This window comes from Schistosoma haematobium, chromosome 4 (genome assembly GCF_000699445.3).
Source record: "Schistosoma haematobium chromosome 4, whole genome shotgun sequence".
NCBI lineage: Eukaryota > Metazoa > Platyhelminthes > Trematoda > Strigeidida > Schistosomatidae > Schistosoma > Schistosoma haematobium.
Genome location: NC_067199.1, coordinates 9,989,131 through 10,014,790, shown reverse-complemented (window position 1 = coordinate 10,014,790; position 25,660 = coordinate 9,989,131). Strand labels below are relative to the sequence as shown.

The 25,660-nt window shown below is 32.8% G+C and overlaps 1 protein-coding gene across 1 annotated transcript in view; it reads right to left on the bottom strand.

The window, feature by feature from the left end:
* Positions 1–3,051: 3,051 nt before the first annotated feature.
* The window catches only part of TRPM2_4 (Transient receptor putative cation channel sub M member 2), a gene marked incomplete at both ends in the record, with an annotated part of 94,522 nt that continues 71,913 nt past the window's right edge, over positions 3,052–25,660 (bottom strand). Inside the window, 7 exons of the mRNA XM_051219310.1 lie at positions 3,052–3,213; positions 11,526–11,639; positions 13,683–13,835; positions 18,727–19,096; positions 21,633–21,718; positions 23,357–23,603; positions 25,129–25,286. Of these exons, the coding sequence (XP_051066139.1) occupies positions 3,052–3,213; positions 11,526–11,639; positions 13,683–13,835; positions 18,727–19,096; positions 21,633–21,718; positions 23,357–23,603; positions 25,129–25,286 (1,290 nt within the window). The remainder of the gene's footprint in view (positions 3,214–11,525; positions 11,640–13,682; positions 13,836–18,726; positions 19,097–21,632; positions 21,719–23,356; positions 23,604–25,128; positions 25,287–25,660) is intronic.

The following is a 25,660-nucleotide window of genomic DNA, read 5'->3' as shown; positions in this document are numbered from 1 at the left end:
AGTTAAATCTGGTAATCCGTCAATATATATGTAGAATTGTTAATCTCTTATTCAGCTCACACAATTTATCACCTTCTTTTCGATATCTTACAATTTAGAATTTCAACAACAAAAATACGAAATTTGACTTGCATTTTCGTCAGAAATCCGTAATTAATTTTATTTGTATCAGCTTAACAAAATGAAGGATGTTTCTGTACGATTACTTAGAGTATTTTTATCGATAATTAGTCACTTTCATGAATGAGTCGTCGATATTTTGGAATCTATCTGTATACTGTATTCTTTTGATATAAAAACAACTTAGGAAACAAAATATTTGTTAGTTCTAAACAAAATGTTTACCTTTTTGTAAGCAATAATGGGTAGTGGCTAGCAGTGGAATCCAGGACACGCGCTTCGTCGTGCTTGAGACTCGTCAGCTGGATGTACCTGCATTCCAGAGTTGATTTTCACGCTGGGACTGGAACCCAGTACCATTCGCTTCAAACGTCATCGCGTTATTCACTCAGCTACTGAGTCTTGATAGCCACTTGCTTGTGCAATGGGGTGAATTTAAATCCACTTGGTATTGTTTTGGCTAGTATCTTCCCATTGAGGTTCAAGACTACAATTGATCAATCTGTTATTGGCATATGTGCATACTGTGTGTATGCCTCGATATTGCCTTAATTAACAAGCTTTTTGTAAGCAATGATGGATGTTTACCTTTATAAATCTTTTTTTTATTTCGACTATAAATAACTCTGGTTTGCTTAGGTCAAATCCATAGATTTATTTCCACTTGAGATATTCAAAACGCTAAGCATGAAATTAAATTGGATTTGACTGGTTTTTGAGTTTAACAGATCAAGCATATATCATTCAGGCTCGTTGAAGAAAGAGCATATTTGAACGTAAATACGAATATATTTACGAGTCACAAATGAGTGACTGAGTATATTTACAACAAGACAGTAGATAGACATAAGCAACAGGCATACTTGTAGTCGTATCTTAATAATACTATACACCACAGCTGATTAAATGTCTCAGATATAAAGTGAAGAAATTAATTGGATTACAATGACATATTTATTTGACATGCTTTTTTATTCAATCATAGAGTGATGGGCTGTATGTGTATGTAAGTAAAAATGGCCTGATACGTATTTGTGACTTACTCCAGCTAGATTGGTGAATAACAATAGGATCGAGTATTTATGTTTTGTCCTATTTAAAACTTGATTTATTGATGTTTACACAGAGACTTGAATCCACTATTTTCCGCTTAAAAAACCAACGCATTTTCCACTGAGCCTACTAAATCCATATAGTTACTAGCTTATTCAACGTGTATAGATTTATGTATGCAATGATTTAAGTTTTCCGCTTGTGATTAATAAGGATTTCAATTAAATAAGCTTTATTGTAATATGTGTTGCCTTAGTTGAGTGCCTGGATTTTGTTTTTAGTTACACATTTTAATAAACCTTGAAGAGTCAAGGCAAAAATCATAGAAAAAACAACCGTTTGTAGAAAATCGATTTCTCCTTCCTTTGATTTCAAGAAAAGATGATGCATTATTGGTCAGCAGAAGATCAAACCAGAGGATATCATACAGTCAATCTGATTATCATATAAAAAAAATAACACGTCTTCTTGAGCAATTGATGGTAGACATGTACCCTTTTCATTTTAGTACTACTTATTCGTATAACTCTATATATATCTTCCAAATCAGTTATATTAGCAGAAAAAAAAGGCGGGTCTACTTTAGATTCTACCAACATGTCCCATGAAATCGTTTCCATCATTGCGATTTTTGAGTAACTTAGTAACATTTGAGAACATTAACTATATGATAATCGGGACCTATTTTTCACTCTGTGCTAAAGTTGAAAGGTAGTAATTTGGGAAATGGGTACCTCGGCAATGTAGTGGAACTTTATTAAATTGTCAAACGTTTATAAATACGTCTTGTAATAGATTTGTACGGATGAGAACTAGAACCCGTTTGGTCATGTTCCTTGAACAATTCAGATTTAGGCAGATCAGGAGATTTTAACTCATGATATGAACCCCAATCGGCAAACATAAAAACGAAACATGTTACCGTCAAATAATCTAATTAGTGTATTCCTGTACGACAATAATTCATTTATGTTAGGCCTAGCGAGGTTAACCAGGTTGAGATATCAGAATTATTATTCATGATAACGTTTCTTTTTATAAGTAGTAGAAAATTAGAAGTGATTTCAGAAAACCTAGATCCTATTCCAATTCAACTTACAGTCTGTCTCAAATTTGTAAGTTATGAATTCCTTATACTAACTATACACCTCGGTTGATTATTATTTAAATGAATTACCAAGTACATATTTATCTTCTCAACTTTCAACCCTTTAAAATCTTCAACTTGATTCTGTTACAAGTTCACACATTTTGCGACTCTTGATCCAACAAGATATGTAAAACTGAGAAAACTAGATTATTTATGCCAAAGTCTGTATATATATGTGCATAACTCATACTTATGTATACATAATACTAGAATGATCCAAGTAAAAATGTTTGTATGGTGACCTTAACTTATTGAACTATTCGGTCACTCACAACAACCTGACTATCCAAGGTCGAGATATGAATCAATGCTGGCTTACGACAATGGAAAGAGAGAGTTAGAAACGGTCGTCTCGAAAAGTGACACACGTCGCCTTATTCCACTGATTTCCATTGCCCAGGGTAAAGCCTTAAAAGTACGGAACTGACGCACCAAGAACTGCTTGCGAACGGGTTGTATATAGTCAACGTCCAGCAGTTCTTCCTCGGGCTCTGTGTTCATGTTCTCAGGTTGGTATGACTACCCTTGACCCATCTACCTTTACTGGTCCCTCGAGAAGAAATATTCTTTCACGATGTGGGTAGCCGAGAAGTGACAGTCACTCTTATATTTTTAAATCATTCGACACTCCCTTTTTCATTTGGTAATGATCAACATTTAAAACTTGTAAAAATATTACATATGTAGAATCTATTTCAAACAACATTTAAATTATTAAATTCAAAATGTCAAGATGGTTGCAATTGTCGTTTAGCCAGTGTTTCACTATAAAATGCACCACGGTGTAATGCAATTCTTGCTAATAACTCATCATGACTGGAACGTATCCCTGTTAGACGGCCTATATTCACCCATAATGCTTGCTCAGTAGTTTCAGATTCTAAGAATACCTTTGTAGAAGAAAACAAAAAAAATATTCAAACAATTAAACAAAACACCGAAAGTTGAATAAATATTGGCAAACCAAGTAACGATATTGAATTGTATTATGAATTATTAGTACTGAAAGGAAATAAACTGATTGAGCGAGCACATTGATGAAAAATCTTCGGTTAGAATGAAACACTAGCTTAATATAGTCTCTTGTTTTTTCCAGTAATTATTCTTCCGGACTCAGCCGAGAAGGATTAAAAACACTAAAATCCACGTTGACTTGAACAATATGGAGCAGATATTCATGTAAAAATACTCCCTAAAAACCGTCTCATTAGTTATTTTCCTGATTAATTCACTGAGTAATTTGTTTTCTCAATATCTTACACTATCATTCAAAGGCTAAAAGGTTGCCCAATTTCATATATAGTCCATTTCTCAATCCACCTATATATATATGTTCTTAGTCTCATACATTTATTGCTCATGATGGATTCAAAGGAATAAGGTTAGTGCGGAAATAGTAAGTGAACATGTTTCACAAAGTCATCCTAAGCTAGGTGTTCTATGACAAAAATAGGATATCGAACGATGTTTTCGTGGCCACATACTGACAGTTTATCAACAAAATTAGATGATTAACATAAGAATGTAGTTTTCCCCTGGTCATCTGACGATTCTACTATTAATATCAAAATATTCATTTTTACTTTATTACAGTCCTTGACTTTTACATGAGTCATGGAATAAAATAATCAAGAGAGGCTTAAACTAATCGATTGTAACGTTAAACTGTAAAGCATTGTCTATCATAAATAATATGTGATTGTATTTCAAAGAGAATGTAATTAAAAATAGTCGTCAAAGACAATAAACTTAGAATAATTTCAAAATGCTGGAAACTATTCAAGGAATGAATAAGATAGTTTTAACTATTTATTTCCAGTTTTCAAATTTTCGACGATTTGACATAATCAACAAGAAGCCGTTAACATAGATCTTTACTAAAATGGAGCTTTATCAGAAAGACGTGTTTACATGTGTGACAGATCTGATGCTAACTCATCATCGATGCCGTACACATAATTGTCATCATTAGACTATTCGTGACGTGACTAACCGCCATTTTAATCTTATAATTAGTCAAGATAAACTTTATTGGAAATTTCAAAACCATTTAAGATTCAATTCAATTGCTAATAACTATCGATGATTGACACAAAAATAACTATCAGAAGGGGTCTTGTGGAGATTTTGGTAATTTCAATAGTTGAAATCATGAGTCAATTGAAGCTAGACAAACATGGAAAACCTGAAAGCATTGAACGGCCGTTCCTTCCTAGTACGGGACTCCTCAGCAGTGCACATCCACAATCCCGTCCTCCGCAGGATTCGAACACAGGACCCACCAGTTTCGCGTGAGAGCGCTTAACCACTAGACCACTCAGTCGGCCAGCATCCAACAGTGTCTAAAGATGTCTAACTTTAACTAATCCACGAAATCGCATCACAAGAATAACTGTTCCAGATTTTATTAACTATTAACATACTACTTACTTTAGCTATTAAATTACTATAAATACAATTTTACAGCCTCAGCAAATGGTATTGTAATAAATTAAATATTTTTTCCATTTAAATCACTTATATGTTTTCCTCAACAATACTATGGGACTCTTTCATTGTTTAATATCGAATAGAATGTACAGTGTCAATAATAAGAAATTATTCAATCAACGTATAGATCACTTTCTAGTTGTTTAGAAAGATAATTATTACTTAACCATGAATTATAATTGAAGTAAACAGCTACATTTTATTGGTGGTAAATTTAAATTATTATAACAATAACTACCGAATGATAATGTGTTGTTATCTTCAGTGTAATTTTCAACACAAAAGCTAAGTCGATAATCTTTCATTAGTATCTATCAAAACATATTATCTTTATAATTAAATTAAAAGGAGATTAATATCAAGTCTCAAATATATGGTTAGGCATTCGCGCGTGAGACTGATATGTTCTAGTTTCGAATCTCGCGGGGGGCGGGATCGTGAATGAGCACTGTTGAGGAGTCTCATACTACGGCTAAACAGCCGTCCAGTGCTTCGATGTTTTCCATGTTGGTCTAACTTCAATTGACTCATGATCTCAACTATTAAAATTACTATAATATCCACAAAATACCCCCTCTGATATTAATCAACATATGCTCATTAGTGACTGGCTTCAAGAGGTATTTCATAGAGTTCTAGTGAGAAGCAGTGACTAGTGGAGTTCAACTGGATCTGTTGTGAGATAGTAACTGATTGAAGACAATGGTGGATGTGTTGTTCAATTTTGTAGATTAGTTGAAGTTAGACATCGTTGACACCGTTGGATGCTGACCGACTCAGTGATCTAGTTGGTTAAGCGCTTAGGTGTGATACTGATGGGTCCTGAGTTCGAATCCTGCGGGAGGCGGGGTCGTGTATGCTCACTGCTGAGGAATCCCGTACTTGGAAGAAACGGCCGTCCAATGTTTTCAAATTTTCCATGTTGGTCTAGCTTCAATTGATTCATAATTTCAACTATTAAAATCTCATAGATATGTTTATCAACTTTATGAAAATAATGAAAGTTTAGAGCAATTATTTGAAACTATAAATATCATCAATTTATATAAATTTTCACACCTATTCAATGATACAGTGTGACATTGTGTATAACTTAATAAATAATCCTATTCATTAATTTAACATGAAGTTGTATCTAGATAATCACATAAAATAAAAACAAAAATAGATCAAACAAATAGAGCAAAAAGAAACATAATTACATGACTGAATTTATAATCATTTTCTATATACTTTATGAAATATATTTTGCATGATATATGGATCTTTCATTGAATTTTAGAATAGTGATTTGTAATTTGTTTTATAAAATATTTATTACATGATGGCGGGTTTTAAATGATACATTTTATATTGATGAAATGTTACAAAACTTAGTTATTTTATGTACAATAATAATAATAATAATAATAATAATAATAATCGAAACGAAATGTACCCTTTCTCCCCCCTCGAGCTAAATCTCAATCTATAGTGTCCACTTGACAACAATCCTTACATATTATTTAACTTCGATCAGGTATATATTCATAAAGATTTTTGATGTGACTGTTTTGATCAAATCAATCAGTTAAACTGAAATTTCTCGATTTGTTAATTTCTCTGGAAAATATGACTTTGAAGTGATAGTTTAAATAAATTGTAAATGGTTGAACTCACAAGTTGATCTAAGGTAGACCACTATTGAAAAACTGAAAGCACTGGATGGCTATTTCGTTATAGTATGGGAGTCCTCATCAGTGCATATCCACAATCTCATACGGAGGTCTCGGACACAGGACATTCGGTCTCGCGCTCGAACACAACCTCTAGACCATTGAGTGGACATCCAATGGTGTCGATGTCTAACTTCAGCTGATCCATGATTTTGCGCAACCCTTCATCTATTATCTGAAGTTGATAACTTTATCTACTCGGAATGGACTGGTCTTCACTAGTCATGGCTTCTCACTAGAACTCCAGGAAATTCATCTTGAAGCTAATTACTAGTGAGCACATGATAATTATCAGTATGAGGATTTTTAATCGCTAAATTACTACAATCTCTACAAATCCCAATACTAATGAAATTCTCGATAGTGGTAGATATTTTTATTGGTCATCACTAGCTATCAAAATCTTGATGAAATATAGACTTCTTTAAAATGCATTGAGATAATATCACTGACAAATTTAGTCTAAGAAATTATCACTCAGATAACTAAGTAAATTCTCTGGCTAACGTCATGAAGAGATTTTATCTAAACAACCACTGATAACCAAGAAGAGTTGAATAGTTGTTTTGCCTTTATGTGGCATTCTTCAGAAGTGCAAATTGACGACTTCACCGAAGACTGAACAAGAACTTTTCATGTTTCACGGTGACTGCTTAACCGAAAGTAAGCAATCATCCGATAAATTCTATATATATTAACCTTCAAAGTAAACTTTCTTCTATATTTCTAGCTTTGTATTTTCTATTGAAGATCTGAATGTAATAGATTTCAGTCAACTATAAATTCTTCTATAAGATATCAGTATAAATCTAGTCCATCTTAAGCACTACAGTTGATACAATGAAAAGAATTTTTTTGATTTCAATGTTTTAACCATCTGATTGAAATGATTCAACAATTATTTGTAGATTGTTTTAAAAAGTAATAAATATCCTACGTGATAGCAACTAATGCTTAACATTCGTAACATTCATAAAATCATGGTCTACACCATGGAGTTAGAAAGATCAATTGATGATACTCAATCTATGAGACAATCATTAAGATAAAAGTAAACTCAATAGCCTGTAAAGATGATGATGTATGCAAAAAAATAATCAAATATATGTTACTTAATTTCAACTCCAAACACCATGTTGTCTAAGAACTTAAAAGTAAAATATATCACTGAAAGACTTCACCAACATTTAAATATCACATACATTACTCTACAGATTTGTTTCTTCTTGATCTAAGTCAACTATTTCATTTTTTCTGTAATAGATTCATTTATTATATACATATGTTATAATCTCCTTCTTACGGTTATGACCCAGCTATTCCTATTGCTTAGTATTCTCGGACACCGATTCACTCAACAAGTCCCCAAATCAGAACACGGTTGAAAAGGAAAGAGATTGTACTCCAAATAACAAGGTTAGATGGAAGTAAGAAGCATGTAAGTAAGGAAAATGTTAGTATATTTATAGTTTTTACATGAGAAGATTCTAGAGTATTCTCCAACTATCGACTAGAACTGATTGGATAAGAATTAGCCAATCAGCGTGCACCAAAGCAATCGTGCATTGAGCATGCTTTAATCCAGTCTATGTCCCGCTAACAACATAATAATCTGATGACTATTGATTTAGTGTAGATTACATCAGTCTAGATAGTTTCAAATAGGTTATTCTTTTATTTTTCTAAATATTATACATTATTTTCAAACTAAATAGAAAATGGCAAAGATGGATGATGGCTAGTAGTGAAATCAAGGACGTCCTATTCGGAACTCTTCGGTTGGATACCTCTGTATCCCAGAGTTGATATAGATAACGCGATGGTGTTTGAAGCGAGCAGTGTTGGCTTCAAGTCACGGAGTGAACATCAGCTCTACGATGTAGGCACATCCAACTGAAGAGTCCCGAAAAGGACAAAACACGCGTCCTAAACTCCACTACTAGTCACCATCCATTTCTCCTTATAATACTTGCAAATTGAGGCAATCCGTACAAAATACACATATGACAATAAGAAACTGATCGTTTTGGGTCGTAAACATCAATCTATTATGTATTAAATAATAAAAGAAGAATAAATTTGACTTTGGGAGGAATTGTTCATCCATTCTAATACAAGCATGTTTTTTCTATAGATTCGATTCAATACATCAGTTTCGATTGTCATTATTATCTTTTTTCGTGATCTTATGTTTTATTTCAACTGTACAAAAGGAACATTTTGAATAAATTACATAGTTGTTTGTTTATACGAACAAAAATAGTGTGTGTGTGAGAGAGGGACAGAGAGAAACACAAAGAAAATGAAATGGAACTTTTCGAGAATAAAAACATGAAGGAATATATACAATAAAGCAACCATAGATTAACATGAAATGAAACAACGATGAAGGTGGTTGGGGAGTAAAAGAATGAGGAAACTGATAAATAAACGAGAAAAAACATTTCCTGACGTTTATCATTACTTTTTTGTACCACATAAAAACTAACGGAGAAAATGTTTTCGGTGGTTTATCTTTTTTTTCTTTTAATACCCTACCCTCTTCAACTCTGAATTTATGGGATATTTCTTGTAATAATTATAGGAAAATATCTTGGTATACTTTAGTAGAATATTAAAATGAAAATACATGATTCTAGAATAATTTTTCCATTTTAATGATTCAAAGTTTAAATGTAGAAATTTCAAGTGAACTAATATCAACATTTCAATCAACAATCTAGTCTAAAGTTATTCAAGGATATAATCAATGATAAACGTTATGTTCGGATAAGCATAATGAATGGTAACTTTGGGGATCCATTTATGAGCCAATACTATGCGTACATTTTTATCGTAAAATTGTTAAATAACTAAACTATTCATATTCATGTCCCTCTCATTATGAGCCTTATTTTGACCTATGAACTATTATTATACGATTTACTATTCTTGAAGTATGGTCTGTCTATTAATTACTACCTCCCTCATTCACAGCCACATTCGGCTAAATCTTGTACAAATGTTGTTTCCTATTTTATGGTACGATGGGATGTGTGTGATTGGTATATAAACCCAGTATGTTTGAAATAAATGATTCATATTGCAGAGGCTGAGACTAGTGTTCTGGACTTAACAGGCTAGGCTAGGTGGGAAGCAGAACCGATAAATACTCTAGACTGCTCGTACGAGTTTTAGGCATCATTGATCCGATCGGTAATTCACTGCTCTCTAATTGGCTGTATCGTTACGTTATACATTAACAGGGAGCACAGGCCACAAGTTATAACAATAAATAAAATGCAAATTACATTTTTACTGAATCTCATTTATCTTTGATCATTTTGATTTTGATCCTTTCATAGAAGAAACTCAGATTAGTTAGTAAGGGAAATTGTTGAGATTATTTTAATTATCATCTTTACGTGTAATGCTTTTGATATTCTTGGCATGTAATTTATAACAAACTATTTGTATGACAATGTTTAGTTTTTAGAAATGATATGAGTGAGTTTAGAGTTAAGTCTAATAATTAGATCATCATTCCATGGATCGATATGTGTCCTGCCAAAAACTTACTTCTCTTGTAATCATTTACATTTCAAGTCATATTCAATCATGTTTATTTTGATGTGATATAATTTGTATGTAAGATATTTTCTCTTATAAACTACTTTATACTTATGACATTATCTTTATCAGTTAGAAGAGAACTATTTCAATTGTCAATCTTGCTAGTATTTATGGTTGATACAACATGTAACTCAGATTGACTGTGAATAAATCAGTGATAAATGTCACATTTGTCTGGATCTTAGTGATGATTAAATCCTATCGATCAATATCCAAAGTAACTCGTTATCAATTAGATAATGTCAGGTGGTTGGATATAAAAGATATGACACTACGAATTTACAATTTATCAATAAAGTGTAGCTGAAATCTATGAGATCTTAACACCTATCATTCAGTTTCTTTGACCAAGATATCATCACTAAACTATTTAGGGCCACTATTGACCTCTCGTGGGACTGAAATATTTACACTGATTTATCATTGACTGTTACTAACTAGTTAAGAGACCACTTTTAAAATTTTATTTTGACTAACCTAAACCATTTATTAAATTTTTGCATACATTGAATACTAAACTGATGATTCTTATCAATAATCAAAGCATAAGATTACACAATAATAATAATAATAATAATAATAATAATATCACTAATGATAACATTAAAAAAAGAGAAAAGAAATGAGTACAATTACTTTTGTGATCGACAGTATAGTTGATATAAACAGAGATTGTTTTAGTTAATAGTAACTAAATGTGTGTTTTTCTTATCCAAGGTTGTTAAATATCAAATTATAAGTGATTATGATTGTTAACTTTCTGGAGTAATTAACGTTAGTAGTTGAATATATATCGTCAGTATAGGATTGTGAAGATTGTTCAGTTTAGATTGATATCATGAATTGAACAATGTTAACCCAGTATTGAAAACCTGGAAGCACTGGATGACTATTTTGTTATAGTATGGGACTCCTCATCAGTGCATATCCACGATCCCACACGAGGGACTCAAACCCAGGACCTTTGGCCTCGCACACGAACACTTAACCTCCTGACCATTCGGCCAACATCCAACAGTGTTAATGTCTAACTCCAATCAATCTATGATCTTGTACAACCCTTCATCCATTGTATGAGTTTGATAACTGTCTCAACATGCGACAAGGATTTAACTCCAGTGGTCACGACTTCTCATTAAGACTCCAGGAAATCCATCTTGAAGCCAATCACTAGTGTGCACATGGTAATTATCAGTATAGGGTTGTGGAGATTGTTGAGTTTAGATTGATATATAAAGTAAATATTTAGAATTGCTTGATCACTGAGTAGTGATCAATGTCACGTATGTCAGGTCTTTGTTAGGGCTGAGTGGAAATTAGATTCAGAGTATTCTATCTACTAACCCTAGATACCTACCACATTACATTAAAACAATTATTTATACCTGCAAAAATTCCTGTTGAAATGGATGTTCTTCATTCTCATGTATATTAAATAAAACTCCTTCAATCCATGCATGATCAGCATTCAGATGATCAGTTATATAACCAGTATAAGCCTAAAGTTTTGAATGAAAAATAGTAAAAATGCCTAACTATGTGTATTGATGCAAATTTAATGTTAATCACCTTTATATTTAAGTAACTAATTGGATGGAATAATGTTTATTACATTAAGTCAATTAATTATTACTTGTTAGGTTTTACATTATCTTGGTACCATTATTAGAGGCTGAATTTACTCAGTCACTGTTGCAGTATAGGCTTACTGAGTCGATGGCTTTCTATTGTTCATTCTTGTAAGATGATTAGATTTTAGATGCTGGTTACAAAAGGCACGTTTTAATTTATTTAAAACTCGTCAGCTGGATACGCCTACACTGAATTGTACTTGTTTACATTCGGACTTGAACTAATTACTTCCATTACCAACGTCATTAATTTGTATGTTTTCCGTTTTAACTAAGTAGTGTCTGTTCTACGTGACTTCAATACAACTCAGATCAAGAACACATGATTAACCTGACTAGAATGTAAGTATATTTCTACATCAAAAACTGACAGCTAGCGACATAATCTAACAACAATGAACAACAATATTAATAAGTATAGGAGAATATATAACTCATCTAACACCTGTCAGACTATATACAATTCTGACTGAGCAAACAATCAACCATTATTGTTCTCGCCCACACATCACATTTCAATTCCAACTCCTGCTACATACTATTTATAGAGCACACCATACTACTAATACTGCTACTTTGAAATATACAGGTCATTCGAAAATACCTATAGAACGTGATTTTATTTCATAGTCTAAACTCATCTCTATTGAACGAGGCTGTGATCCTGTTCTCATTGTTGATTAGCTTAACATTTACAATCGAATGAAATACACTTTGAAAAATATATAATTTTAACATGAATTTAGGGATTTCAGTTGAGCTAAGCTAAGTATTGTTAATAAACTGAACAAATTTCCATTTTGACAATGAGACTAGTTACATTTTAAAAGATATATATATATATATATATATATATATATATATATATATATTAAATTTACGATATGAGATTCTGTGAAGAGATGTTTTTCCAAGCTGTACAGTCATATACACATACAATTTTAACAATTAATTCTTTGAAGAAATTGCTAAAGACGTTATTTCATAATTCATTCAGTAGGTCAGTCATTAACAAAGTAGGATCTGACATAAATGTCTACTGTTAGTGATAATGATAAAAGTTGTTAGAAACAAAACTAGAAGATAATATTGAAAATCGAAACTTTAAAGAATATGATAAGTCACTATACTTACATAACTGTTAACGATTTCCATCAATGTCACTTGAGTTCGTGAACAACAGATTACCGTCCGGTTGTTGTCCGGAACTCAAATTCCCAGTGCCTTAATTCAGTAACCAATAACAAAGTAAACTAATGTCTTGACCATCCATAGCTTTAATTTCATCAACTTATAAGCCCTCCAGTTTAGAAGGGTGAAGTATTCAAATTTTGGGTACGACTAATAGATATCCTGATCATTTAAGTTGATCAAAGTTCCTAGTTGCATCAATCACATGACAATGTTGTTTCTATGATAATCTTATATGAGGAGTACAAACCTAATACAGCTAGATTTTTTATTATAAATAATAGTTCAATTAATTATAATCTTTGATGAGACATACAATCTTCGAAAAAAATTATGAGTGGCTATTTCAATTTCGGTCTGCAGAGTAGACTTGAGATAACGGTGAAACTATAATTTGTGGATGAACTTTGAGCGATTCTAAAATGAATTTGAGACGACTCACTTATTTACCAGGGTCAAAATAGGGCTAGAAATTAGTATGAGAAATTAAGATTAAGATTTAATGTTAGAATTTAGGGCAAAGAATTAGAGTAAGGGTTTTCATCAAAGGAACTAACATCAGCTATAATACTAAAGTGTTATTTAACTAAATGAATTAATAAATTTCGGACTCAAATTCAAGACTTGATATCCTTAATTTTATTAGTTCATCCATAAATTATATTATCTTACCTAAATCACGCCAAATAATTATATTTTAACAAAAATTAACTAACTTACAATTGAAACACTAGCAGCTCTTAAACTTATCAACATTGACTGTTGATGGTGTTTATTTTCAAATAAATTCATTAGACGACGTTGAATGAATCCACGTATAACATTAGCACTACAATCTTGAAAATCACAATCTTCTCGATGATCAGTTAAATACTGATAATTGAAAAAAAAACAAATCGTAACTGATTCATTAAAAAGATAATTTAAAAAGTATTGGATCATTGTTTGGCATTATTATACTTGTACAGAACTTATGTGTTATATCCCGATAAGAATAATGAATGGTAATTCTTGGGATCTATTTATGAACCAATACTATGAGTATATATTTATCGTATGATTCTTATGTAACTAAACTGTTCATATTCATGTCCCTCTCACTATGAGCTTTATTTTGACCTATGAACTATTATTATACGGTTTACCATTCTTGAGCTATGGTCTGTCTATTAATTACTATCTCCCTCATTCACAGCCACTTTTGGCTAAATATTGTACAAATGTTATTTTCTATTTTATGGTACGTTGTGGTCTGTTTGATCGGTATATAAACCCAGTATGTTTGAAATAAATGATTCATATTGCAGAGGCTGAGATTAGTGTTCTGGACTTAACTGGCTGGGCTAGACACGGAGCGAGACCAATCAGGACTATAGGCTGTCGCACGTGTTTTATGCGTCACTGGCTCGATCGATAATTCGCTGCTATCTGATCGGCGATATCGTTGCGTTATACAATAAACAGGGCACGCAGGTTCATAAGTTATAACATTATGAGATTTAGATTTCAAGAAAAAGCAGTTAATGATATATTACTAAATTGATTTGTAGTAATGCATATAATTAAGAGATGGTGGAGAAGATTTGCAGCTCAGGTGGATGATTTTGGTGGAGTTTTGTTCTCTGAGCAAACCATCCAGCTCAGAGAACAAAACTCCACCAAAAGCATATAATTAAGGTCATACAATTTACAATGCAAAAGAGTTTAATAGTTAAATTCATGGGTCAATTTAAGCTAGACTAACCACAATTGATTGATCACTGGGTGGTGACCAATCTCATGCTTGTCTAGTCCCTATTAGTGCAGATCGAATGCTATCGATCATGTTGCAATGTGGCCACCAGTCTAGGTGACTCGACACTGCGGGCACTATGTATTGAGATTAGATGGTGGTTGGAGGTAGTCAACAGGAAACCCTGTTGACTACCTCCAACCACCATCTAAGCTAGACTAACATTAGAAACCTGAAAGTATTGGACAATCACTTCATCAGTGAGCAACCACAATCCTATACGAACAACTCAAACCCAGTATCTTCGGTCTCGCGAACGGATATTTAACCTTTAGATCAATGATCCAGCATTCAACGGTGTTAATGTATAATTTCAATCGATCCATGATCTTGTGCAAAACTTCATTCATTGTCTGAAGTGGAGTCAAATCTATGTCAGGTGGAGACAGTCTTGCTTAGATCGACTCATGAATTCAACTATTAAAATTACTACAATCTCCACAAATCCCCATTCCAATAACACAAATTATGTTAGATTTAAAATTTAAACGAAAGTTATCGTTAATTTATATCTTTATCTTTTAATAAAGTGAAACTACAGATTAACATTAATACTTCCTTATGTTGAATGGTTGTTTAAATAAAAGTTAGTTTGTGATTTAAAAATACAACATTTATTGATTTCCATAATTCACTATAGCAACACTAACACTGTTTCATATTTCTCATAGATGATAAGGTTTTAATGAATTAAATTGTATTTTATCAAATTAAAGGATATTCAAAGTTTAAAATGACCAATCCATTCTATAAATTTCGATTGTATATTGAAAATATTGAATTGATTTGCGAAAGATGATGTACTTGTAAAACACATTTCCATCCGTTGGAATATAAGTCTAAGCGAATTGAAACAACGGTGAGACTATAATATCTGGACAAACCAATCAGATATAAGATAACAGGTCTTGAATTTTAGCGTGAAATTCATTTTATCCATTTAGCTAAACAGCGTTTTGACATCATAGCTGATGTCCGTTTATGATGAAGTTCCTAAGTCTAATTCCTAACCCTAACCAACAATTGAAAATCTTAATTCTAATTCCTCAAACTGGTTTATAATCCTCATTTACTCCTCTTTAGTAGATGGATATTCTCAAGATCACTTTAGCGTTGATAAAAGATCGTCCGTGAATTCAATGAATCTACATTTTTGATACAATAGATCAGAATCATAAATTACTGATTAAAACATTAATATTGAGTGGATATCCGTTGAAGTTTATAAATATATTATGAAAGTTAGATAGTACCCAAAACATTTGTTAATTTTGTTTATAAGGAAAAGGTCAACATTACATTATCAAGGAGAATCAATACTATGCAATTTGAAACGGAGGCTGAAAACAATTGAGGAAATGTATTGTGCAACCAAACTGACTTTCATTGGGTGAACAAAGCCCATCATTACACACTGGCCTCAACATCATTTCTTTCTTTTTATCAACTCACTTCTATATGTGGACATACATACATAAGGAGGAGTTATGAAACAATAACCTTAAATAGTGGAAAATGTTCTTGAATAACTTAGCGTCAAATGCTCAGATGAACTTAAATCGTAGAAAATCATGCTTTACAAAAGTGAAAAATATAATTCAGATAGACAATAGGATTAACCTATTTTAAGAGGATTCATAGGTTGCATAAATATTATTAACGATACATTGTTAGATTTGTAAAACCTTCATCCGTTAGAAAATTCAAACCTTCTTCCAACGCTGTTTGAATTCAGAAAGCAATAAGAAGACGCGACTACAGTTCATTAGCGGATAGCACAAATCACAAAGCTACAAGCACATTGAGCAAATTTAGAGCAGAGTGGCTAATATATATGAGCAGAAGAATACAGAGGCAAATTTATAGTCAAATAGAATCAAGGCGCCGCTAGGCAAGGCAAAGGTTAACAATAGGATTCGAGTATATATATAAATGTAAAAGAGAATGACTCATCGAGCGACATTTCAGAGATTAACATTTAAGCTAGAGAGAGATATGTGCGTAGACTGTCGTATGTGATCATAATAGTACAGAGAAATAGATGAATCGTTACTGATCAAATAACGTTGTCTGTTAAGTATGTTAATAAAATGGTTTAACAAAAATTAACCATGATCGAAATCGATTGTAGGACAGTTGCTATAACATGACCATTTTTCTACATTTTTCATAATACCTTGACACATATTGTCAGTAATGATGGATTTATCAACAAATGTTGCAATATTATGGTCTCGACAATTCCCCATCGTGATAGAAAAAATGTTTATTTATTTTACAATATTACATAGGGGAGATAATTAATTCAGTGTAAAAAATGTGACCTTTCGGATTAATTTCTACTGAACAAAATGAATTGTTCCAATCACTGCTATATGGATTAGTACTATATGAACCATCGCTTAACTAGAAAACGTCTTATTATATGGATTGTTTAATACTAAGATTTTCGTTGACTGGACTACTTGTACTCAAACCCCACCTTCCCACCCATAGTTCATGAACTTGTTTTTATGAAATCGTAGATAGAACCAAGATATTTTGTTTTATAACGTAATCTTTTAAAATGGTCTACCTAGCTGAGTGGTTTTATGTAGATAAACTTTGGAAACCAAAGTATACTAGACTTATGAGTTCTGTCCATCGAAACTTATCAAAATCGATGCTGAATGTCAACAGCTGACAAATATCAGCTCATGAAATCAGCTATAATGAGTTTCTGAACATTATGATTTACAGCGGGATACAAAACATTGTACTTTAGATGACTTTTGATACGCTCAACAAACTGAACTATGAGACCCAGGATTTAGTATCTCAACTGTTTTCAGCATTTCAAACAAGGCGATCATTAAAACATCCGAAAGTGTACTGATACTTGCCTCATATTACCAGCTTACGTATAGTTGCGGGGACGAATGCTTTAGAAGAACTGGAAGGCAAGTTATTGGTCACGTCTCTTAGAGAATCTCACGACGACTGAGGTTCAAATCTCAATATAATTTTGTAATGCGATCGCCTGTCATCTTATCGACGGTGGGCAAAATGTTTTTATTTCAAAATCATTCAGAATTGTCAATAAGCAAATAAATTCGAATTTATTCCATTTTACCAAACCCAATAGTATCAAAAAGCTTTAAAATGAGTTTATACTTTCCAAGGAATCGTGTCGTTAGTCCTGCACTTCTCCGATGACCTCAGTTTGTAGCAGTCGGTTAGGTAACGTCTTATTTTGTGTTCTATTTTATAAATTCATTTTCTTCAACCTTCCTTGCTCTTTATCTTCGCTCTACTCATTTTAAACTTTTAATCAATTTAACTTAATATAGTTACTATTGCATCGCTTTCAACACTAATTTTTTAGTAATCTGTTTTCAAGAGTCTTAAAAAGTTTTCTTCTGGACTGTTCACACCATATAATATGCAAATGATCAACTTTCCAACCATCACTCATGGTTCTTGCACGGCTAATACTCTTTTAATTGATCTTCATTGACGAGAATTTTTGTGATATTCTGAAGTACGATAATATAACATGCCTTACTTTTAAAAATTCATACTGCTATTTCTTGGTTATGAACGATTGAAGAGAATCCATAAAATAGGTGAATTCGCATTATTTTCTGCACGATTGTTGTTCCTGGTTTAACCAGTTTCTAAACAGTAAAGATTGTTTGGTATGCAAAGACTTATAGAGGTTGTAAAATTTTCATAGTTCTAAATCACGAACTGATCTTAATTAAACCGTCATTGAGGACTTTGGGGCACCGAACCTGAGGTCCTGGGGTCGATTCCGAGACATGAGATCGTGAATACGCATCGTTTTGGAGTCTCACGCTAAGGTGAAACACCTACCATGTGCTTCGACGATTTCAATGTTGGTTTGGCTAAGGTCAGTTCGTGATTCAAAACTATGAATATTAATATATATCAGCCAGTCAATAACAATAATGATATGTTTTCCAAACTCACCCATGGTAAACATAATTGTTGATTGTTATGAAGTAATCCAACTTGAATAAATGGTAAATTTTCATAGAATCTGTGGCCTGGATCTGGTCTTGTAATCGCAATAATAATACAATGATTAGGTCCCCAATGTGGTAGTAGACCCTTACCACTTAAACCAGTACGTCCACATGGATTCAATGGGTAACCAATAGGAATATATTCAGATAACTTTGCTGTCGATTTAGTCGGTGCAGTTTTCGATGTCATGTTAGTTGTTCTAGGATCAGTTATATGATCTGTTTGCCTTACTATTCGTACCCGACCACGTAATGACATTCGACTTACACCTTTCACAATATCATAACTGTTGTATGGCAGTGTTTGTGGTGATCTTGAACACATGCAGATGTACAGAAAATGTAAGGAAATATAACGGTAATTTATAATAATAAAAGAGCATTTTTTCAGCAGATGACTTGGTATTTGAATGATCAAACCCAACCTAGCTGTATGCCACAACCTCGTAGTGAAGTAGACATGGTATATTGTCGTTAGACACTCGGTAAATTAGTTACGGTATATATATAAACTTACTATCTACTAGAACTCATTACTGTGAAATTTCATTAACTTCGAAAGAACTATTACTGCTGTGAGAAGCTCAAATTCTCACTACTTACTGTGTCAGTCAAACACATTATGTATCGGCTGTCTGAATAATGGTTAACACATAATGGTCACTGAATAAGAATCAGTCATCTTCCAACAGATAGATCGTCAGGTCAAACTATAACCATCATACAAATTTGTGCTTGGGTGAGCTTAATGCAGTGGCATATTTTCAGCTACAGTTCTACTGTATGAAGCGGAAACCTGGAGAACTACGAAAGCCATCAACCAGAACATACAAGTGTTTATTAACGGCTGTCTACGCGAAATACATCGGATCCGTTGGCCAGACACTATCAGCAACAACCTACTGTGAGAGAGAACAAACCAGATCTCAGCGGAAGTAGAAATCAGAAAGAAGTGCTGGAAGTGGATAGGACACATATTGAAGAAAGCACCGAACTGCATCACAAGGCAAGCCCTCATATGGAATCCTCAAGGCCAAAGGAGGAGAAGAGGAAGACCAAAGAACACATTACGTCGAGAAATGAAGACATATATGAGAAAAATGAACAAAAATTGGATAGAACTAGAAAGAACTGCCCAGGACAGAGTGGGTTGTAGAATGCTGTTTGGCGGGAGTAACATTGGGAGTAACAGGAGTAATTAAGTAAGTTATATTTTCGGTTGAGAGTTCAAAGTCTCAGCTGTTATGAAACTTGATTTAAATACTGTTTCTTGTGATTTTCTTCAATTCACCAATAAGTTTCACTCAATTTTTAATATCAGCCATGAACAAATTATGTGGCTTTTTTCTCATTCTTAAATACTCCAGCACAGTATTATTCATCGTTAATTCTTTAACAATTAACGAAGTCTCCTGATCCTATTATGCTGACATCACCTCGGTTATCCAAAGTTTCTACTAGCTTAGTTGTATGTTTATACTAGAAATAATAGTACGTATAGAATTAACAGATAAGATGCACTGTAAGACGTATGCTATGTAATAGCTGGGTCTCATCACAAAGCTGTACCTGTGGGATCGGAATCCCCTTCACACATATTCACAGTCTAAGGAATTAACAACAAACTATTCGACCCATAACTATCTATTATAAGACCGTGATATTTATCAGTTTGTTCATCAATATGTAGTAAACAATGTCGTTAGGATTGATGACATTCATCAACTTGCAAGGAACTCAATTCTACAAATTCCTCTTTATTACCTCTGATTGCCTAATAAGGTTCCAATTTACCTTTTGTATACATTTACAGTTAATTTGATAACTCGAACCAATAATCATAGTCTTTGTATTCAGAATAATTTAATATTATCTTCATCTAATTTATGATAAATCTAAGTGAAAAACAGTTTAACATTCTATTGACTTTTTATTCTTTCTTAATTTTGACCTTACTTGTAGGTTTGGATATTTGTTCATTTATATTATACTTCCAATCATCTAACAACATTTGTCCATATCATTTCATTGTCTATTCTATTCATTATTTTAACAAAGAATAAGTTCATAATGACTTCTATTCACATAATACTATAGTCAAGTTCATTTTATTACTCAATAGTTTAGTTTAAAATAGACTTTTTCCAGGGTAATCTAGCTTCAATTGACTCATGATTTCAATCAGAAAATTAACAATCTTCACAGCCACTAAACTGATAATTACCATGTGCTCACTAGTGACTAGCTTCGCAAGAAAATTCTCGGCGTTCTGGTGAGAGGCCGTGACCAGTGGAGCTAATCTGTGTCGGGTAGAAACAAGTGTCTACCTCAGTACAATGGAAGATGGTCGTGCAATTTCGTGGATTGGTTGAGGTTAGACATTAACACCATTGGATGCCGGCTCAGTGGTTTAGTTGGTTAAGCGCCTAGCGCGACACCGACAGGTCCTGGGTTCGAATCTCGCGGGGTCGTGGGTGCACACTGCTGAGTCCCTATGCTGGGATGAAACGGCTGTCCAGTGCTTTGATGTTTTCTATGGTGGTCTAGCTTGAATTAACTCATAATTTTAATCAAAATCTTAGAATAGACTGTTATGTAATAGTGTGATATAACTTAAAATGTAAGTAAATGAATGATAATATAGAACAATTTAATTTGGAATCTATGTGACAGGGTTAATGTATCTTTGTATTGAAGTAAAATCTTATACCAAAACAAAACAAATACTTTCGTATAAATAAAACAGTTCTTCTTATTGATTCCCTTTAACTAATTAATAATATTCTTAAATGAATGTTTCATTAAAGAAAAAAAAATTTCTCAATATTAAAATAAAAGTGAACAACCTACACTTCTGGTCCATCTTCTAATTCTGGATATGGTAAAGCAATTCTATCATCTGTTACAGTGAATGTTCGATATGTATCGTATGGAATCTAAAAGTGAAGTTCAAATAATTATATGAATATATTGATATTAGAATATTAAATTAGATATCTTATAAGATTTGTAGGCTAATCAATATCGTCTAAAACAGAAGTATTGAAGTATCTGTATACCAAATATGTTAATTCTGTATATTTTATAACGTAGAAATTGAATGAACACTAGAGATATCTCATGGTAATAATAATCTTGTGTTAACCAGTGATTAACTTCTAAAAGAAATGTTTTACATGGCCGTTAGAGTTCATCGGGATTGGGGTTGAGATGGATATCTCCGAAAAAGATTTTTAAAAGTGAATTTACTACTATCAGAAATCTGAATCCCTGAATGTTAGCTCAATATGTTGTTATGTGACCTCATGGTCTTAGGTTCTATTCCATGTAGAGTGGTAAGTTATTCTATGTTAAAGATTCTCATACTAGGATAAAACAACTGCTCAATATCTCTCGTTTCTAAGTCTATGATCCAGACGACATACAGGGATAATTACTAACCAAATTAATACAATCTTAAACACGAAGCGATATATTAATTTCAGTAGTCTTGGTAAATAATATATAAACATTTAGATCTCATCAGAGGCATAATCTTTCAATAAAAATAAAAACTATATTCGTATCAGATGGGGTTTTGTGAAGATTGTAGTAATTTGAATATTTGGGATCATGAGTCGATTGAAGTAAGACCAAAATGGGAAACGTCAAAGCACTGGACGGCCGTTTCGTTCTATTGTGGGACTCCTCAGCACTACACATCCAAGATCCCGCCTCTCGAGACTCGAACACAGGACCTATCAGTCTGGCGCGCGAGGGCTTAACCAGTAGACCACTGAGCCGGCCGACATCCAACGGTGTCTAACGATGTCTAACTTCAACTAATCCACGGAATTAAGCGACACATCCACCATTGTCTTCAATGAGTTACTATTTCACAAGAGATCCAGGTTTCCCATGGTAGTCTAGCTTCAATCGACTCATGATCTTAACTACTAAAAGAATATACTCATTCATATGGTTTATAACTGAACATTTACAAAATGGAAACCCATGTACTTTTATTCAAGGTCATTCAGTTTGATAGGCTGTAAGAAGTATATACGATTAATGATGAATATCCAATGTTTAACAATATAAGTTTCTAGCTGTAGCCCGTAAATTTATTTTTATATCAATTCAGTCGTTGGGTATCTTTGGTGCATCCATTGAGCGTACAACATCAGCAACAGCCTACTGTGGGAGAGAATAAACTAGCTTCCAAATGAAAAGGGGATTAAGAAAAGACTCTGGAGATGGGAAGTACAAACATTACGGAAATCATCAAACTGCATCACGAGCCAAGTCCTTTTGTGGAATCCTTGAGGCTAAACGAAAAGTTAGACCAAAGAACACATTGAGTCAGACCTGGGTGCAGACATCAAAAGAATGAATAGCACTTGAAAACAACTGGAAAGGATTTGGTTAGATAACAATGGTGAGGGGCCTATGCTACTTCACGAGAGGTAACAGACGTAAGTTAGTCGTTGAGTGTTGGGGTTATATAACGTATTAAAGTTTTTGAGTGGATGGCTTATAAAGATTGTTTAATATGAAGATTAGTAAATGATTTAACGAAAACACAATACACTTACTTTCCAGTTTATTTTATCGTGTGGTACATTCATTCTAATTCCAGGGAATATTTCAAAATTAAATGGAACTATACGCCATAGTCGATGGCTTAGAATAAGGCGTTCATAAATTTTACCAGATGCTGGAGCTGCACGTGGACCACGTGATGGTGGTCCTTTACGTGGTGTTAGAACTGTATCTGCTTCAAGTTCATCACCGTTGCTTCTTGTTAAAATAGCTTTGACGCATTGTTCTTCAATTCTTAACCTTATAAATAAAAACAGGCGTATTTACAATTGTTCTCCCTCAAACTATTCCAAATGAACGAATCACAACATAGAAAAAAGAGTTTATTATAGTTAGTTGATCATATTTTTTGTAGTCAGATTATTTTATCTTGCTAAACTAGATATATCCAGCTAAATGTTCCTCCAGTGAAGTTAACCGTATGATTTATGGGCATTTAATATATGCTGTTGTTATACACGTCTACAAAACTTCAACTCATAAATTAAGAAAACATAAAGATCAGTCTTTCGTACTGCGTCTTTTTCTGTCTCTTTAAAGCTTGTAACATCTTATCTCCACGACCTTGTGAAATGTTTGACAAACAACTATATTAAAAATTTATATAGATAACGAGAGAATTGTGAAGGTTATTGGGGGAAATACATACTTTCGTTTTACAGTATACTATTGGAGAGTAGACGTAACACTTTATTATATGTAAAGCAGGGAAATTTGATGTTTAACACATTTTCAACATTCAGAGAAACCTTAAATAGTCTTAGCTACATATTTATCCGTTGTCTATATCGCTATAGTTAAACCGATTCAATGGAGGATGAAGCCAGTCTACTTATACGCTTCAACACTGCTAAGAGATTTCTGAGTGTACCAAACGATAGATGGAGAATGCTGATGGCCGGCCTATGTTCCTCCATGAGGGGTTACAGGAGTAAGTATGTAATTAGCAATTGTTTAGTGAAGAAATGTGTATAAAATAGGAAATTAATATTTTGAACTGTTGATCATGAAATGTTCTGACTAGTAGACCTAAAGGAGTATTCAGAATTCTATGAAACTGATTTCATCCCACAATAGATTTCAATACTAAATTGTTGAGGAATTCATTTCAGTTTTGTGAATTTATGACAAGCTCAGCAAACTTTTGGATCATCCATTTTATGCAGTAAATTCATTAGTTTTAAATTTATTTAAGCTAAATTATGTATCCGAATGAGAGTTTGTGGAGATTGTAATAATTTGATAGTTAAAGCTAGGCCGGTAATCACTGTTTAAAAATGTTATCATACATATTGGATATTTACAGGTGTATTTAAAACAAATTGTTGTTAAAACGCGACACGGTTTCTTGGTTTTGTTTATAAATCATTATTATTGATGTTTAGTAGTGGTAGTTTGGTGTGTGCTACTCATATCGACAGATATAAGTAGTATGTAACACTAAAGTGGAATGCCTGGTTGCAGAAGGTTAACAAGATCGAATAGAAAAAAACGGGAACAGTGAGTGATTGGTATGGAAATGAAGTAACAACAAAGTCTGAGACAGTCGATGGATATTTTTGCAAATAAATTACCAAACGTATGGTATTCATGTTTTATCAAATAACTTTATAATTTTGTATCCAACTACAACTGGTTGCTACCACTTGTGTTCTCGTTCACTACAATGGTAGTAGCAGAGAAAGTAAGACTTCCTAAAATGAGCAATAATCATAAGGGATCAGTAGAGTATTTATGCATGGATGTTTAGTGTAGACCACCTTACTTCTCTTCAATTTTCTCTTCAATAATCGTACAGTGTGAATCGAGACCAGTAACTGCTGCACAGACAGCTGTCATTAATAAATTTTTATTTTCTTTCTTGTTTGATTTACCCCAACCAACAAGTCGTTTACCATTTGTTGGTGTTAAACTTTTTATTATCTAAAATGTAATTGAAGTGTATGGAAAAAGAGTGAATTATTAATTAGGATCTTTTCTGTATCATAATTATGAATGAGAAACAAATGCAAGTAGGAAATTCTAATCATTATTTTCTTGTAAAACTACCATTAAGATTTTAAATGTTATCTTTCAAATGGTTGTTTGATGGATAGTATTTTGATACTGTCCTAACTGTAAGCTTCTGGTTGAATCATTAACTATTATAATAACTGAGGATAACTACCTTTCTTCAATGTTCATTAGAAATGCGATATCTGGCATTGTCGAGCACTTTCCCGTTCGTTTAGTGTATCAGTGAAGGACACAAAGCATGATTTTCATTAGAAGTTTCTTCTCAATTATTTAGAAATCTT